General features: G+C 43.2%; 1 protein-coding gene across 1 annotated transcript in view; it reads left to right on the plus strand.

The window, feature by feature from the left end:
* The first annotated feature begins 1,233 nt into the window (after window positions 1-1,233).
* The window catches only part of SNW1 (SNW domain containing 1), a 28,236-nt gene continuing 11,713 nt past the window's right edge, over window positions 1,234-17,756 (plus strand). The window contains exons 1-5 of the mRNA XM_056133381.1: window positions 1,234-1,271; window positions 7,157-7,310; window positions 11,413-11,574; window positions 16,843-16,938; window positions 17,028-17,134. Coding sequence (XP_055989356.1) covers window positions 1,258-1,271; window positions 7,157-7,310; window positions 11,413-11,574; window positions 16,843-16,938; window positions 17,028-17,134 — 533 coding nt within the window. The 5' untranslated portion in view covers window positions 1,234-1,257. The remainder of the gene's footprint in view (window positions 1,272-7,156; window positions 7,311-11,412; window positions 11,575-16,842; window positions 16,939-17,027; window positions 17,135-17,756) is intronic.

Genomic DNA, 17,756 nt, shown 5'->3' on the forward strand with positions numbered 1-17,756 from the left:
TACACAGTTACGTACAGAAAAAAAAATTGGCACAAAATACACATATAGAGTGTCCTAAAAGTAAGTAAGATCAGCTATCTTCCTAGAAGTGTGATTCTGGGGTGCCGTGTTCACTGGAACCAGCCTGCGTGAACAGGCCTGAAGCAGGGGCAAAATGAGTATTAATAACAATAAAATTAATCACGGGGAGTTTGCCAGACTCTGCTGTGTGGGCAGGCTACATTCGGTAGCCTGCCAGTTTGTCCAAAGTAGGAATGAGATAATAAGATGTCATAATAAGAGTCTGGCAAACTTCCCGTGGCGTACCCAATATGCCAAATACCAGTAACAATGATGGGTCTCATTCTCCTAAAGAGCCTTGAATATAATCTCAGGGCTAGGATGAAAGAGACGTTACTGGGGCCTGCTCGAGGCAATCGACGAATAACAGGATGATTTGTGTGATTTGTGAAAATTAATCACAGAAATGGGGGGGGGGGGAAGCACAGGATTTGGGGGCTAACAACCCCGCACAGAGCCTTAACTATCCTCAGCTTGCTGTATTTATTACTTAGAACCAGTAAAGTGAGGAGGGAAGCAGGAAGGAAACTGGGGACATTGGTGGTGGGAAATATAGACTGATGAAGGAACCGGTGTAGGAACATTATATGACTGAAATCCAATCATGAACAACCTAGTAACTGGGTATCTATTCAATTAAAAAAAATTTTTTTTAAGAAATTGCTTTAAAAGAGATATAAACTTCTCTATGTTGCCCACGCCCTACCATGTCTAAATCTTATCTAAGAAGATTACTCCAGATTACTCGGAGATCCACTCAAGGGTGGGATTCCATCCAGGGTGTGTTGCTTTCTTCTTTCCTCAGCTAGTAGCACTGTAGCACTGTCCTCCCATTTGTTCATCGATTTGCTCGAGCAGGCACCAGTAACATCTCACAACAAATTGTGACTTTTTTTTTTTTGAGACTTGTTACTGTTTTTGGCATATCAAATACACCACGGGAAGCTTGCCAGGCTCTGGCCGTGCCGGTGAGATACTCTCAGTAGATTGCCGGGCTCTCCAAGAGGAGCAAAAGAATCGAACCCCGGGCATTTCCATTTCTGGCAGGCAACTTGCTGCTGGCTCTGTTCAGACAAAACCCTCTTTCGTACTGTCTCTCAAAGAACTACAAATCCCAGAAGGCACTTGGCGAGCGCGCCTGCGCAGTGCGCACGTCTTCCTCCTCCCCGTCACTCTCGCTGGAAGAAGCGGAAGAAGATGGCGCTCACCAGGTGGGTTGTTGATTCGGGCCTCGGTACGGAAACGTCCGGGAGTACCCCCCCCTCCAACCCCCCATGTTTCTTTTCTTTATTCTCACTTTCCGGGAGGGATCGGGGGCCGGGGTGGCGGGCCGCCGCCGCCGCGAGCTGGCCCCACTCCCACTGGGGCAAGCTAGGCCTCGCCGGCGCCGGGCGCTTTCCCAAGTGGCTTCCCGGGCCGGGGGAGCCGCGGCGCGGGGAGGGCAGCGCACGCGCGCGCCGCCGTCTGCCCGGGTCTCTCCGGCCCGCCCCGGCCCCGCGTCTGGGAGGAGGCGCCGGGCTCTTGCCGGCCGCTGTCCAGCGGGGTCGGCCCCCCTGTCGGACGCGGGACCTTAGAATTTCACGCCGGGCCGTGGAATCGCTTCCGATGTTTTTGCTGGACCCGTTGCCTTAGCAACCGCCGGCCGCGCGCCGCGTGGGCCGGAGTGGTTCCCCCCCACGGGGAAAGCCGCTCCGGAGTTATGTAACTTTGCGCCCGGGACACTTGGCGGGGGCGTCCAGCGGGGCTAGCATCGGGCCCGCCGCCGGATGGTCGTTCCCAGGCCTGGAGATGGGTTTTGGTGTGTTTTTTTTCCCCCCACCATTATTATTTTTTATTATTATTAATATCGTTAGCGCTGTCTTGGGGCTTGTGTGCGTAGGGAAGGAAGATGATGCATGCGTCGTTGGCGAGCAGGAACCCAAGTGCCAAGCGAGTGAGGCGGGATGAGCGGGAATCGGCGCGAGGTTTCTCGTCGCTACTTTTTAGGAGACAGTGACCGCTGGGGCTGGTGGGGAAGGCGAAATTGGAAGAGGGCACCCAAGGGAAACGAGAAATGTCGTGAGTGGTGGGCGCTGAGTGGTGCCGGACGGTGCCCCCGGCAGAGCGCAGTTTTTTAATCAATGTCTTGGGATTGGAGTGAGCTCTCTTGAGTTACTTCTAAGAGTCGCGGGATGCTGCTGAGTTCTGAATGGACTTTCCAGAATCTCAGGATGGTGTTAACTACTCTTGAGTGTCTCGAAATGGTGCTGAGTGCTGAGTTTCCTTTGAGCGTCTCGGGATGGGGTTGAGTTCTGAGTTACTTTTCTAGAGTCCTGGGATGGGGTTGAGTTCTAAGTTAATCCCCAGTCTCGGGGTGGTGCTGAGTTCTGATTTGCTTTTGCAAAAATCTCAGGATGATGTTGAGTTCGGATCGGGAAGGGGTTGAGTTCTGAATTACTTTGAGTGTCTCGGGATGGTGTCGAGTTTTCAGTTACTTCTGAGAATCTCCGATGGGGTTGAGTTCTGAGTTACTTTCAGCGTCTTAGGACAGGGTTGAGTTCAGAGTTACTTTTGAGAGTCTCTAGATGGGGTTGAATTCAGAGTTACTTCCGAGAATCTTATGATGGTATTGGGTTCTGAGTTACTTTCAGCGTCTTAGGACAGGGTTGAGTTCAGAGTTACTTTTGAGAGTCTCTAGATGGGGTTGAATTCAGAGTTACTTCCGAAAATCTTATGATGGTATTGGGTTCTGAGTTACTTTCTTTTTTTTTTTTTTTTACTCTCGAATCTTTAATGTTTGCATAGGAGGATTTTTTTGGGGGGGGGTGGATTTTTGTTTTGGGTCACACCTGGCTGGGCTCAGGCCATAGTCCTGGCTCTGTGCACAGGGGTCACTCCTGGAGGTGCTGGGGGCATTATATGTGCCTCTGAGTTACTTTCGAGAGTCTTGGGATAGTTTTGAGTTCTGATTTTCGAGTGTCTCAGGATGGGGTTAAGTTCTGAGTTATTTCCAAGAGTCTTGGGATGGCATTGAGGGCTGAGTTACTTCCGAGAGTCTCAGGATGGTGTTGAGTTCTGAATTACTTTAAAGTGTCTCGGGGTGGAATTAAGTTCTGTATGTGTTACTTTTGAGTGGGGATGGTATTGAGGTCTAAGTGACTTTTGAGAGATGGGTTCAGGTTTCCAGGTGAAACGGCATCACCAAGATCTACTGGGGTTCTTTTTGTTTTGGTTTTTTTTTTTTTGGCCACACCCAGCAATGCTCAGAGTGTATACCCGGCCCTGCCCTCAGCGATCACGCCTGATGGTCCTCAGGACATCTTATGGGATGCCAGGGATCAAACTCTTGTGGGCCGACTGGAAGGCAAACGCCCTACCCGCTGTTCTCTGTCTCTCTGTCTCTCTCTCTCTCTCTCTCTCTCTCTCTGACCCCCTCTACCAGGGTTGATACTTGGGCTTCTCCGTAATTGTCTTTTTGTCCTTATGTGTTCTGTGTATATGCTTTACTCAAAGTCGACTATGGTAGAAGCCTAAAACTTTGGCCTCCATCCATTCTTTTGTATCTGTTAAAGATCTGCCAGGTGCCCCTCACTATTCTAGTGCTGATTTGATAGTATTTAGTCAAGCAGCCTCCTTGTCCTCACAGAGCTTTACATTCTTACGGTAAAGGGGTTCATTTCTGAGTAAACAAATCAGTGATACAACTTCATGTGATAAGGACTAGGAATGAAAATAAAGGGCTAGAGAGTTACCCAAGTGCTGGGTTTAGACAAAGGTCAGAAAATAGCTCTCAGGTGGTGTCATTCAGCAGAAACATGAATGCTAGCAAGCAGTCACTAAAATGGGCAGTTATTTCCATTAAAGCACTTGAGGGGGAAAAATATAAGCAGAATATTTTGTGACAAAGGCAATAACAAATGGAAATAATCCTGATATGACTTTCTTTAAGAAATGGTGTGAAGACTGGAGGAACTGTAAACATGGTGAGTGCAAAGAATGGGATGAATTTATGTACACTAGCTATATGCTAGGCAATTGCTAAAGAGGCATGAAAGAAGTAGTTCTGCTGGAACGTTACTAGTGGGCTAAGTGACTAGATCAGTGCAATACAGTAATAGATGTTGCAGTGGTGGTACACAGGATCTGTGGGAATGTGGATGGGTACCAACTAATCCAAACTGGGAAGTTATGGAGCAGGTCCAGTTACCTAAGGAGCAGCTGTCTTTATCAATCAGGTTTGTGCCAAGTGGTTCGTGGACTTTTGTTGTTGTTGTTGTTTAGTTGATTGTTTTGTTTGTTTTTTTATACTTGTAAGGTTAAATTAACTTTTAAATTTAATACTTATAACAACTGTACCAGGGAGATAGTCTTTGGTGGTTGTTTTTTGAGCCACACTAGGCCTGTGGGCTCCTCCAGGCAAAGTGTCGGGTCACTTCTGAAGCTGTTAGGACTATGCAGCCCTGGAGATGAACTTGGGCTTCCTGCATTCAGTGCACGTACTCCAATCCTTGAAGCTTTCTCCCCAACCCCCAAGTGGACAGAAAGTAGGGTGCTTACTTACATGTAGCCAGTCCGGGTTCAGTCCCTGGTATCTGAGCACAGAACCAGGAATGCACCCTGAGCACAGCTGGGTGTGAACTCCATCCCCCCCCCCCCAAAAAAAAAAAACCCAAGTAAATAGTCTTTTGATCTGTCATTTCAAATACGATAACTGGAGTTCTTTGCGGGGGGATGGGGCAAAAATGCCACACCCAGGAGTGCTCAGCGGTTATGCCAAGCTCTGCACTCAGGAATTACTATTGGCAGTGCTTGGGGGACCAGTGGGATGCCGGGGATCAAACCTGGGTCAGCCAAATACCCCTCTTGCCCCACAAAGTATCACTGTCACTGTCACTGTCCTCCCCTTGTTCATCGATTTGCTCAAGTGGACCCAGTAACATTGTGAGACTTGTTACTGTGTTCGGCATATTACATACATCATGGGTAGCATGCCAGGCTTTGCCATGCGGGCGAGATACTCTCGGTAGCTTGCTGGGCTCTTCCAGAGGGGCAGAAGAATCGAACTCGGGTTGGCCATGTTGGCTGCATGCAAGGCAAACGCCCTGCCTGCTATGCTATTGCTCCAGCCCCACACAAAGTATATTTTGTAATAAAGTGGTGACTATCTTATGAAACTATTAAATGCTGTATTAAAAGTAAAAATGGGGCTGGAGTGATAGCACAGCGGGTAGGGCATTTGCCTTGAACGCGGTCGACCCAGGTTCGATTCCCAGAATCCCATATGGTCCTCCGAGCATCGCTAGGAGTGATTCCTGAATGCATGCGCCAGGAGTAACCCCTGTGCATCACCAGGTGTGACCCAAAAAACCAAAAAAAAAAAAAAAAAAGAAGAAGAAAATAAAAACAGATCTATAGAGTATGGTAGGATTTTTTAAATGTTTTTAAGTCTAACAGGTTTATATCAGTTTTGAGGAGGTGAGGGATGGGGGAGAGCACTTTTTCAAAGTGGAGAGGGAACCCCAGTACACATCCCAATATTGATTGTGCAAGTACAGTTCTCAAGAGAGGAGATGGGGTGACACATGTGCTTGGCAGCAACACATAGGCTCAGGTAACTTAAGCACCACATTTATCATTTCTTTAAAAAACTATTTATACTGGATCATTGTATAACTGAAACCCAAGCACAAAAATTTATAAGTCTACAACTGTACCTCATGGTGTTTCACTAATGAAATTTTTAAAAAAAGCTATTTAAGTTATGGTTTTAGTAATTGGTTAGAGTATTGGTAGTTTACCCTTTAGATCATTTAGTAAATTAGTGGCCCAGCATTGTGATAGAGTATCATACATACTGCAACTGCTTGGAAAGACTTTTATTAGATTTCTTTTAAATGTCTATTTCTTTTGTGCCATTATAGAGTTGAAAAGTCACTAATTAAACTTCAGACCATTGTTAAGTGGGACACTGTATATTTGACTGTCTGTCCTGAAAGAGTGTAAATTATCTCTGTTTCTAGTCTCTTCCTGCTAAGTGCTGTGTCTGCACCCAGGGAATCAGTAAATAAATGAGAGCTAATTCATATGATCAATAAGCATTTTTTAATACAGCTTGTTGAAATATGCTTACTAGCAAAGGGATCATAAAAGAACCTTAACTTTTCCTTTAAACATATTCATCTACAGGAATTCTTTTGTGATACTTTGGAGTAGCTCTATAATTATACTGATCATACTTAAAAGTTAAGAACATTTTAGTAAAGAAAGCTGCTTTGATTAAAGAATAGCAAATTACAGCTTCAGAGATTCTGCTTTGAATCTTTGACCTCTAAAATTTTAAATTGGGTTCTGAACTAGATAACCATAGGGAAAGATACTTAAAGTAAGAAATATAAGCCAGGACACTATGAGAAACATATTGAACAGTTGATTCCTAAGTACTTGACGGTGAACTGTGAGGGCCCATAGGGTACAGGATTAGGGCACAGACCTAGCTTGGCTTGAGTGCAGCGTGTGACCTCCCAAGCATTGTTGAGTGTAGTTTTGAAGTCCCTCCCCCTACCAACTTTTAGGATGAATAATCACTGCAGAAATATCCCCTGACTGGTTGTTTCAGTACCTCCAGGAGTGACCCCTGGCATCCTGGGCACACGTTAGGAGTCCTGCTCACTCCTCCAAAAAGGAAAGTTGGAGGCATAAAACCCTGTAGTTTAAGTATCTTCTTATTACTTTATTTGGATACCATTTGCTGTCATCCTATCATTGAACTGTGCTTGCTTGTACTCCCTTTTTTTTTTTTTATTTTGGTGAGGGGTGCTGCAGGTGGTGGACCTGATCGTGCTTGGGAATGACTTAAAATACTAGGGATTTGAATTGGTGCCCATACACTTGTAAGGCAGGTGCTCTAAGCTTTGAATTATTTCTCTGTGCCCATGAGTATTCATTTCTTTCTAAGCAAAATAAATTGATACTGAAAATTACTATAAATCGTTGACATTTTTGCTTTATTTGCTCAAAGGAAAATGTATTAAGGAAAATAGTCTCTCGAGTCAAATTGCAGTAATCTAATTAAATATGAAAGTTTTTCTTTTAATTCTTTTATTGTCTTTGCTTATAGCTTTTTACCTGCACCAACTCAGCTCTCTCAGGACCAGCTTGAGGCTGAAGAAAAGGCAAGATCCCAGCGGTCACGACAGACCTCACTGGTTTCCTCCCGAAGGGAACCTCCACCATACGGGTACAGGAAAGGTTGGATACCTCGGTTATTAGAGGTAAATATGAGTCTTCAGTTTGAATTTGTTGTGTTGAAATTTGTTGTAATACCCTTCTAGAATAAAGTTAAGCCCTAGGATTTTGGGAAGTGAATGTCAGTTATGGTAGAAATTGGGTGATGAGTGCTTAAGACACATACTCCTCAGAAGACTGATCTTTCTGTTTTGTTTTGTTTTGTTTTGTTTTGTTTTGTTGGCTGCAGGGGTAAGCAGTGCCAGACATTGAACCTGGCCTCTTACACATGCAAAGCATGCACTTAGCCCTTGAGCTATCTCTAGCTCAGTCTTTTCTCGTCATGCTGTGAGCATTGAAAAAATTGTACCAAGCTTTTGCCTTTTTTTTCATTTTCATACATGTACAAAATTGGATCTAATATTTATTAATCCAGGGCATATGAATTAATCCATACAGCATATGGAAATCCATATTAGTCCATATAGAATATGGAAAATTATGGAGGAAAGAAGAAAATGTAAAGATTATTATGTTGAGATGCCTTTTCTCTCCTCCTCCCTAAATTGCTTTTTATCATAGTTAAGTTACTACTTATATATGTGGAACTACCCTTCACAGCCAACCCATCTCCCACCACCCCCCCCCCCCAGGAAAATCTTTATCTTTTCTTCATTTGGACATGTTAATACACATCTGATAAATATGAACTTTTTTGGATCTATAGAGATGCATTTGTGGTCTGCTATGTGCAAGGCAAGCGTTCTTTGCACGGTATAATTGCTCCTGCCCTATTGGCATTGATTTTACGTATACATTGTGAAAAGCAGAGCAAATTAAAGGTTATGAAGGAGATTATAATGCCCCCCTTTTTGGCACAGAAAGATGGTGATTGGTATTATCTAATAGAGGAATTGAGTGTCTCTTTGAAGGAATATGTTCCCTTGACCTCGATAAATTATAGAGTGGGGGAGGCAGCCATTATTTTAAAGTAGAATAGAAATTGCGTTCTTGCTTCCGTTTTTTTCTCTGCATTATAAAATACAATGCTCTTAGTTTTTTTTTTTTTTGTCACACTTGACTATGAAAGACTTCATATCTTGATGGAGCAGAATGGCTTATTTGAAAATCAAGGCAAAATGGCTAGCTGTTCTGGAAATACCATATCATGAATGCTTTTTGTGGGAAAGGACTGTTCTCTAGAAGAAAACGTTTGTTCTAGTTTTCAGAGTAAAAGCTATGATTTTTCTGGCAAACTTAATGACCACATCCACAGTTCTGAAGCACTTATTATAAGTTGGAAAACCCTAGCAAATTTGAACATGTGTCAGATTGATGACTTAGGTACAGGTAGTACCTTTCTTGGAAGTGCTTTAACAGTTTTTTCCTGATTTATAAGAAATTATCTCCCTCAGCTTTATTGTTTGTTTAAAGAAAGTCAAACCTTCCTCAAGAAGTAAGCATATAACTGGAGTAAGCTTAGTGCAGGTGTTTAGGCATTTCAGTTGTCTTGCACATGGCCAGCTTCAATTTGGTACCCAGGCACCACATGATGCAGAAATATCCCTGAGCACTGTCAAGTGTGGCCCACAAGAAAAAAAGAGAGAGATTCTTATTATACCGAATAAAACATATATCCAGAATCTAATAAAATATTTTGGCGGTCTTATTAAAGTGGTTATTTTAAAATTTTTTCATCAACCCTCCCAAATGATTTATTTTAATATATTTTTCTACATTTCTTAGTACTGATTTGCCCTTTTGACCTAAAAGATACTCTAGTAGAAACCTTTTTTTAAAAAAAAAGTATTTATTGAATCACCATAAGATTCAAAGCTACACAGTTGTTCATGATTGAGATTCAGTCTTACAGTGTTGGATCACCCATCCTTCACCAGTGTTACTGCCCTCCGTCAATGTCCACCAGTTTCCCTCATGCCCCCCAACCCCAGCCTGACTCTGTGGCAGATCCTTTGCTTTTTTCCTTTGAGGCACTTGGCTTGCAATACTTTACTCAAAGGGTATAGTGCATATCACTTTACCTCCATTCAGCTCCCAGTTTTTGCCCAGAGTGACCACTTCTACCATTCTCTTACTGTTCCCTTCTCTGACCTAACCACCCTCCCCACAATTACGGCATGCTTTCTACTAAGGACCAGTCCTCCTGGCCTTCATTTCTATTTGTGGGTATTATTCTTCTACCGTGTTTATATTTCACAAATGTGTGTGATCATCCTGTCTGTCCCTCTCTCTCTCTGATTCAAGTCATTCAGCTTGATACTCTGCATGTTCATCCATGTTCTAGCAAATTTCATGACTTCATATTTTTTCTAATGGTTCCATAGTGTTCCATTCTGTAGATATACCATAGTTTCTTTATCCACTTGTCTGTTTTTGGGCAGTTGGGTGTTTACAAATTTTGGCTATTGTGAATTGTGCTCACATGTGAGTTTTTTTTTGAGTTCTGGATTATTTTTGTTTGTTTTGTTTTGGGGCCACACCTGGTCATGCTTAGGGATTACTCCTGACCTTGAACTCTAGAATCTCTCCTGGCAGACTCATGGGACCATATGGGATGCCAGGGATCAAGCCTGGGTCAGCCATGCACAAGGCAAGCTCCCTACCTCTTGTACTGTCGCTCTAGCCCCTAGAGCTAGATTCCCAAACCGTGAAATACAGAAAAGAGAACATAGAACACTCTGTAGAACCTCAACCTCAGAGAAGTAAATGGGAGATTCAGCTCCATTGGTAGGGGAAACAAAAGCACAAATAAAATAAATGACACTCCATCAAATAAAAAAACTTATTTAGTAAAAGAAACAACCACAAAAACAAAACAGAAAAAGAAAATCTAGCAGTTGGGAAGAGATTTTTGTACATTGTACATTTGACAAGGAGTTGGCATCCAGAATATATAAAGACACGTACAACTCAATAACAACAAAGCAAGCAACTTTAAAAAAGGGCGGGGGTTGGGGGGGACCTGAATAGACATCCCTCAAGAAGACATACAAAATGACCCAATGCCAGAAAAAAGTGTTAGCATCAGGTACTGTTAGGGAAACACAAATCAAAATACCACCTCACAATTGTGAAAATGCCCTATATCAAAAATATCAGAGATAACAAACATTGGGGAGGATGTAGGATGAGAGAAGAAATTCTGGGCTGGAGTAGTAGTACAACAGGTAGGACGCTTGCCTTACACCCAACCGACCAAGGTTGGATCCCGTGCATCCCATATGATCTCCTGCACTCACAAGCAGTGATCCTGGATTGCAGAGCTCAGGAGTAAGCCCACCTTCTTCCTCCACCCCGACCCCAAATAAAAGGAGTCATAATATCAATTCAGTGTACATTGAGGCAGCTATAGAAAGAGTGGAGATTCCTTTAAAAAAGTTTTTTTCTTAAAGGAAATACCATATAATCCAGTGAGATACCATTCCTAAGGCATTTATCCAAAGGATATGAAAACACCCATTTGAAAAGCTATAAAGCTGAAACATGGAATCAACCCAGATAACTGAATGAGAAAAGGATGTGTGTGCATATAAAATGGAATAATTCCCTATTGTTGAGGGAATGAAATTGTGCCTTTGGGGGCTAGATAAATAATACAGTGGATCAGATGCTTGTGTTGCATGCAGGCGATGACCTGGGATCAATTTCTTCACCAATGTAACATCCCCTGAACACTGCCAGGTGTAATCCCTTAGTGCAGAGCCTGGAATAAGTCCTGAGCACAGTGTGTTCCAAGCTGCTACCACTCTTGACTCTCATTTCTTCAAAAGCAAGCTCAGGTGTTTTCATTAGTCTAGAAGATGCTTCCCTTGGATTGTCTGATGACTGGTTTCTCATCATTCAGTCTTCAGCTCCTTAACTCAAAATCCACCTCAGAGATAGTATCAAACTTAGTCCCCATTCCCATTATTATTTTTATTACAAGTCCAAAATTACTCTTTTTTTGATCTTTATTCACTGGAATGTGGATGCCACAAGATCCAGGATCACCATTTACTTGCAATATTTCTTGTATTTAGCATAAGAAAAGCTCAATGATTTGTTAAAAGAAAGCTCTGAATATCAAGATGATTTTTTGTTTTATCTTTTTATTTTTTAATATCTGTATCTGTGTATGTATGTATGTAGGATTTTGGAGATGGAGGTGCTTTTCCAGAGATCCATGTGGCCCAGTATCCACTGGATATGGGACGGAAGAAAAAAATGTCAAATGCTCTGGCCATTCAGGTGGATGCTGAAGGGAAAATCAAGTACGATGCAATCGCTCGACAAGGACAGTCAAAAGACAAGGTATCTTGCTCATTGATTTCCTCTTTTCTCAGTATTTAAGATGTGTTTCTTGTTGTTACCTCTCTCTTCTCTCCCTTCTTTGTTGTTGTAGTGTCACTGTTTTGATGGCTAGGGTGGCACACATGCCTGGCTGGTATTCACACATTTTCAGCTATCACAGTCATCACACATCAGGCTGCAGTGCTCGCACATGTGCTTGCAGGCGGCCACCCTTCGTAACTCTTAGCTGAGACGCACGGGTGATGGCACTTGCAGTGGACTCTCTGGTCTCACGGAAGTGCGTGCCAGCAGTTGCCCTTTCTAGCCATGGCATTTTCACTTCCTTTTAGTTGTGGCGCTTACTGGGAGTCATGTTAACGTGCAGCTGGTTGCAGTCAGTCAGATCACTGGTTGTGCCAAGGATCACAGGGAGCAGAGCTGCCCAGACTCTCCTCGACAGTTGGAGGTCACAAGGGCTTTCGACTCACGGCCAAATGCTTGCAAGGCAGGCGCTGTTCTTCAGCGCTGTTCTTGTTATTGTTAATTGTGTGGAAGTGAAAAGTCTCTAATCATTTACTTTATGGGAAGGGTAGCAGGATACTTAGGCTAACTGAAGTTAATGACTTCAGAAGTCACCAAATTAATAGCTTGTGTACTTAGAGTTTTATTTACTTGCTCGCTCACACTCTCTCTCTCTCTCTCTCTCTCTCTCTCTATATATATATATATATATATATAAAACAATTATTTGGGGGCCAGGAATAGAACTTAAAGGATCTGGAGCACATGCTTTGCATACAGAAGACGGGTTCCATCCCAAGTACTGATCTGGAAATAGGTCCCAAGGTCCATCAAGTGTATCCCTAAAACAAATGTAGAAAATAATTATTATATAGTACTGATTTTTTATTTTGGGGTTTTATTTTGAGCTACACCTGGTGAAGCTCGTGGGTTACTCTTGGCTCTGTGCTCAGGAATTATTCCTGGTGGTGATCAGGGGATGCCAGAGATGGAACCTGGGGACGCTTACTATTGCTCCAGTACTGATATTTTTAAATGCTAGCAAAATTTTCCAGATCTACAATCGTCCAGAGGTAATACGGAGGTAATATAGTGGTCTGGATGCATTCCCAACATGCACCTTATTTGGATTCCAATTCCACCAATCCTGGAGGCCCAGGCACTGCCAGGTATAGTCCTGGGGGTCCCTAATGCTGCCAGGTAAAACCCTGAAGGCCCCCTGAGCAACATCACATCCTCAGGTCCTTGCACTGAATGGCTTGCCCTGTTGACCAGGAATGGTGGGGTTACCCAGGACTAATTGAGCACTGCTTGGGAGACCTCCCAGAAAGTAAAGCCTACAACTCAACAGCCTGTCACTGTCGCTGTCCTCCGTTGTTCATCGATTTGCTCGAGCAGGCCCAGTAACTTCTCCATTGTGAGACTTGTTACTGTGTTTGGCATATCGAATACGTCACGGGTAGCTTGCCAGGCTCTGCCATGGGGGCGAGATAGTCTCCGTAGCTTGCCGGACTCTCTAAGAGGGTCAGAGGAATGGAACCCGGAGGTCGGCTGCATGCAAGGCAAATGCCCTACCCACTGTGCTATCGCTCCAGCCCCTCAATACCCAAAGAAAATAAAAATTTAGTTCTGTCAATAGTTTTTTCTAGTTCTCCTTCATATAGCTACAGAGTGCTTCCACAAATAATTATTTTAATTAATAATATTTAAAAATTAAGTTCATTTTGAATATAATGCTTCTTTCCTGTTGTAAGTGCAAAGATGGCACTATCCAATTTAGAGTTAGGCCTATAATTTAACCTAACTTAGGCCTACAGTGTAACCCAGAACTTATTAAAAGTTGATGTAAAATAATCTTACTACAGAGCAGTTACTCTTGGAACCAAGAAGCTATTTTTGAGACCTAGTTTTCTTTCTTACAAGTGAATGCTCCAAACAGAAGTACACGGTCCCTTTAGAACTGAAGAAGCAGGCCAGGGAGAGAGTATAGTGGGTAGGGCACCTGCCAAGCACTCAGCAATCTCCATCTGCTTCCCTGTGTGTGCACTGCCAGGAATGATCCCTGAGTACAGCGGGTGTGACCCAGAAATGAAAGAAAAGGAAAGGTGGGAAACGGAACTGAAGAGTACTTGAGTGTTGAATACCTATTCTTTGTCCATCTCCTCCAAACATTTTAATTTTATTCTGTCTCCCAAATATTTTCTAAATAGCACAGATGGTAACCCATTCTGTCTTTACTCCTATATCGTGGCTGCTAAATTTTGGAGGTAACAGTTACACAGTTTCTGTGGGGTTTTTGTTTGGTTTTGTTTGGGGTTTTTTTGTTTTTAGGCCACACTGGGGCTCAGGGCTTAATTCTTGGCTCTCCCTTCAGAGATCATTCCTGACGGGTGCTCAGGATGCCAGGCACAGAACCCAAGTCAGCTGCGTGCAAGTCAAGCACCCTGCCTGCTGTACTCTCTCCCGACCCACAGTTAAACAGTTTATATCTCAGGCTGTAACTGGTTTGTTTTGTTTTCCTTTTCATGCCTTCTGTACTAATGTACTTATACTCTTCTGTGTCTTCAGCTGGGTTACATTTCACTAACTCAGACATTTTGTGCACAGGTCTGTTTATGACACTTGCACTTGTTATTGATGTTATTGACTAAATATGTGAAATCAAATGAAAACAAAATATTCTTCATCGTTGAAGGTTGGTTAGATTCCTCACAGGACTAGAGCATACTTCATCTGCGTTAGTCCCTGGTTCAGTCCCTAGCACCACATGGTCCACGGATCACCACTGTGTGTGGCCCCCAGAGCCCTATTTCACAGGCAGATTATTGCTTTATCTTGCCACAAAGCTTATTTATGCATTTAGTACCTTCAAGAGTCATAGTGTATTTTTCATATAATTCTCCTTGACTCTTTAGCTTTCTGGGATGTATTTCTTCACATTTGCTTCTCAAGCAGCAAAAATTTGGTGTTTTATGGTTACTTGCCATAGAGGAATCTTGCTCTTCAGATGTCCTTCACTCAAGCTTTCCGAGAGGCTAGGATCTTACTGATGCTCATTTAAAGGGTTATTAACTTTGGAGTACCCAAATAAGCAGCAGCAAATGGCTCTCGTATGCTAAATGAGTACTGAGACTCTATGTTGAGCACATATGACTACCAGGGTGCCATTTACTTAGCATTCCTTTCTGCAACGATTGCTGTGTAAAAGTAATTAACTCTTCATTGTCTTGGTTCATTTTCTAGAGTATTGTCATGTAATTTAAATTTTTGTAGATGTTTTCATCTTGAAAAGAAATAAAAATTTTGCAATCAAAAATAAATTATAGGGGCTGGAACAATAGCACAGCGTGTAGGGCGTTCGCCTTGCACGCGGCCAATGCAGGTTCGATTCCCAGCATCCAATATGGTACCCCAAGTACCGCCAGGAGTAATTCCTGAGTGCAAAGCCAGGAGTAACCCCTGTACATTGCCAGATGTGACCCCCCCAAAAAAAAGATAAGCCATGAAACCTTGCACTGAGCCTTGTCTTCTCACTTTTGGAAGCTTTAGGATCCCTTCCAAAATGAGTCCCAAGGCTTGCTTTGTCAAGCCCCTGTTTTTCCTTGAACACATACCTCGCTTGCTTGGCTCAGTGTTTCTTTGCTTGCCTATTTCCACTCTGGAGAAACCTATATGCTCTCTCAAACATGAATTTTTCTCTTTCTCTATCCTCACATCTTTCTAAATAAGTTTCAATAAAATAAATCACCATCTTGCTTCGGGGCTGGCTGTCGAGATAGTTCAGCGGGTGGGACACTTACTTGCCTTGCTCGTGGCCCACCTGGATTCAATCTCCAGCACCCCATGTGGTTTCCCCAAGCTCACCAAGAGTAGTTTTTGAGTGCAAAGCCAAGAGTAGCCCCTGAGCACCACCACGCTTGTCCCCAAAACAAGCTATCTTGCTTCACCAAAAGAACACCGAGGGGATGGTGACATTAATAGCTCACAAATAAATCAGTAGTGCACCTTTTGTTGTAAATTGCCTCCGCTTTCTTACTTGATCCCTTTTCTTATTCCTGAGAAGAAACAAGCTAGAGATACCAGTGTACAGCCAAGAGAAGTGTTTTTCTGGAAGCAAAAAGCTTATGTAAAATATTCCTTGGGGACTAAAATGTAAGCATTTTTAGTATGCAATAGAGCATATCTAAAATTCATTTATTTGTACAGAACATTTTTATTGAATACCTCCTGTGGGAGTCATTGATAGGCACACTAAAACACTTTGATGAATTAATGATTCCTCATCAGCTTTAATCCTGAGACATAATCTTTCTTTGCATACTACATAGGGTTGATCTGAAGGTTAAATGAGCTGACATTTATAAGGAAAAGGACACTGACACAAAATTTAAGAAGTGGCTGCTATTGTACTTGATATTCTTTAGTGGGGAGACAGGAAGTGGAAAAGTAAGTAGTACTGTGAGCAGTGCTCAGCAGAGTATAAGTAGAGTACGGTATGAGTGACTGGGGCCAGGTGGCTGCCAGGTATCAGGAGGCCTTCCACTGTGCACAACCCACTTGGAGGACCCCCAACAGTTCTGTAAAGACCCAGGATTGGGGGATATATGTAGTGTCAAGAAAAGTGAAAGCAGAGCGGCCAGAGCCAAGGTACGCAGGTAGGGTGCTTGCCTTGCACACAGCTGACCTGGATTTGATATCCAGCACCACATACTCCCCCAAGGACCACCAGGAGTGATCCCTGAGTGCAGAATCAGGAATAAACCCTGAGCACTGCTGGATGTGGCCCAGCCAGGATTGAACATGGGTCAGCCACGTGCAAGGCAAATGCCCTATACTATGGCTTCGGCCCCATTATGCATAGAATTTTGTTGCATAATATATTTGGATTTTAGTAATTTGAATGCATATGGGCGAAGAAAAATTACTATAATTTCATAGCCAGGACAGCAATTTGTGTGTATATTTCAAGCTTTTAGAAATATGAATGAGGGGCTGGGGCAATTGTACAGCAGGTAGGGCATTTGCCTTGCATGTGATCCCAGCATCCCATATGGTCCCTTTAGAACTAACTCCTAAGTGCAGAGCCAGGAGTAACCCCTCAGTATCACCGGGTGTGACCCCCAAAAAGAAGGGGGGAAAAAAACAAAACCTGTGTCCTAAATTGATAAACATGCTTGAAAGGACATGTTGTCTTGTGGAATGACTGATTGGTTGAGTTTCTTTTCATTGTCTGCTTTTCCTCAATCTACTTGTATTTTAACATTTTAGGTTATTTATAGCAAATACAGTGACCTGGTTCCCAAAGAAGTCATGAATGCAGATGACCCAGACCTGCAAAGACCCGATGAGGAAGCCATTAAAGAGGTCAGTGGAAATTGATTTTTATATGTGATTATTTTAGACGACTTTTCCATGCTTGTTAATTCACTCATTGTGGTGATTTCTTGTTTCAGATAACAGAAAAGACCAGAGTAGCCTTAGAGAAATCTGTGTCTCAGAAGGTGGCTGCAGCCATGCCTGTTCGAGCGGCTGATAAGCTGGCTCCTGCTCAGTATATCCGGTAGGAATTGTGCCTGGGAGTCTTGGTATCATGTTGAACATGATTGGGGGGTGGTGATTCTACTTTGTGTTTTGGTTTTTTCCCCCATTATTCTCCTTAATCACAAATGCAGTTTGAAGTTTTGCTTGTTTTTATAGGGGCCACACAGAGCAGTCTGCTTGGAAGGTTGTGTTTGCGGTGCGGTGCTGGGTGCTTGCAAGTACTAAGCATGTGCTCTACCTCTTGAACCACAGCCCAGGCTTCTTAAGATAGCCATTTTTGTTTCTTTGAGGGCCACACTTGGTGGTGTTTGGGGACTAGTCCCATTGCGTTCGAAGGACTCTGCAGTGCCAGGAATTGAACCTGGGCCTCCTGCATGCTGAGTCTGTGCTCAGCCTTCTGAGCCATCTCCTTGGTCCAAGACAGCCATTTTTAAGATTTTAGCTTATTTGGGACTGGAGCAATAGTACAGCAGGTAGGGTTAGCCTTACATGCTGCTGACCCAGGTTCGATCCCCAGCATCCCATATGGTTCCCTGAGCACCGCCAGAAGTAATTCCTGAGTGCAGAGCCAGAGAATCTCTAGGTGTACCTCAGAAAGCCCCCCCCCCCAAAAATTACCTTATTATATCCAAAATATATTT

Source organism: Sorex fumeus, unplaced genomic scaffold, assembly GCF_029834395.1.
Source record: "Sorex fumeus unplaced genomic scaffold, SorFum_2.1 ptg000098l, whole genome shotgun sequence".
Taxonomy (NCBI): domain Eukaryota; kingdom Metazoa; phylum Chordata; class Mammalia; order Eulipotyphla; family Soricidae; genus Sorex; species Sorex fumeus.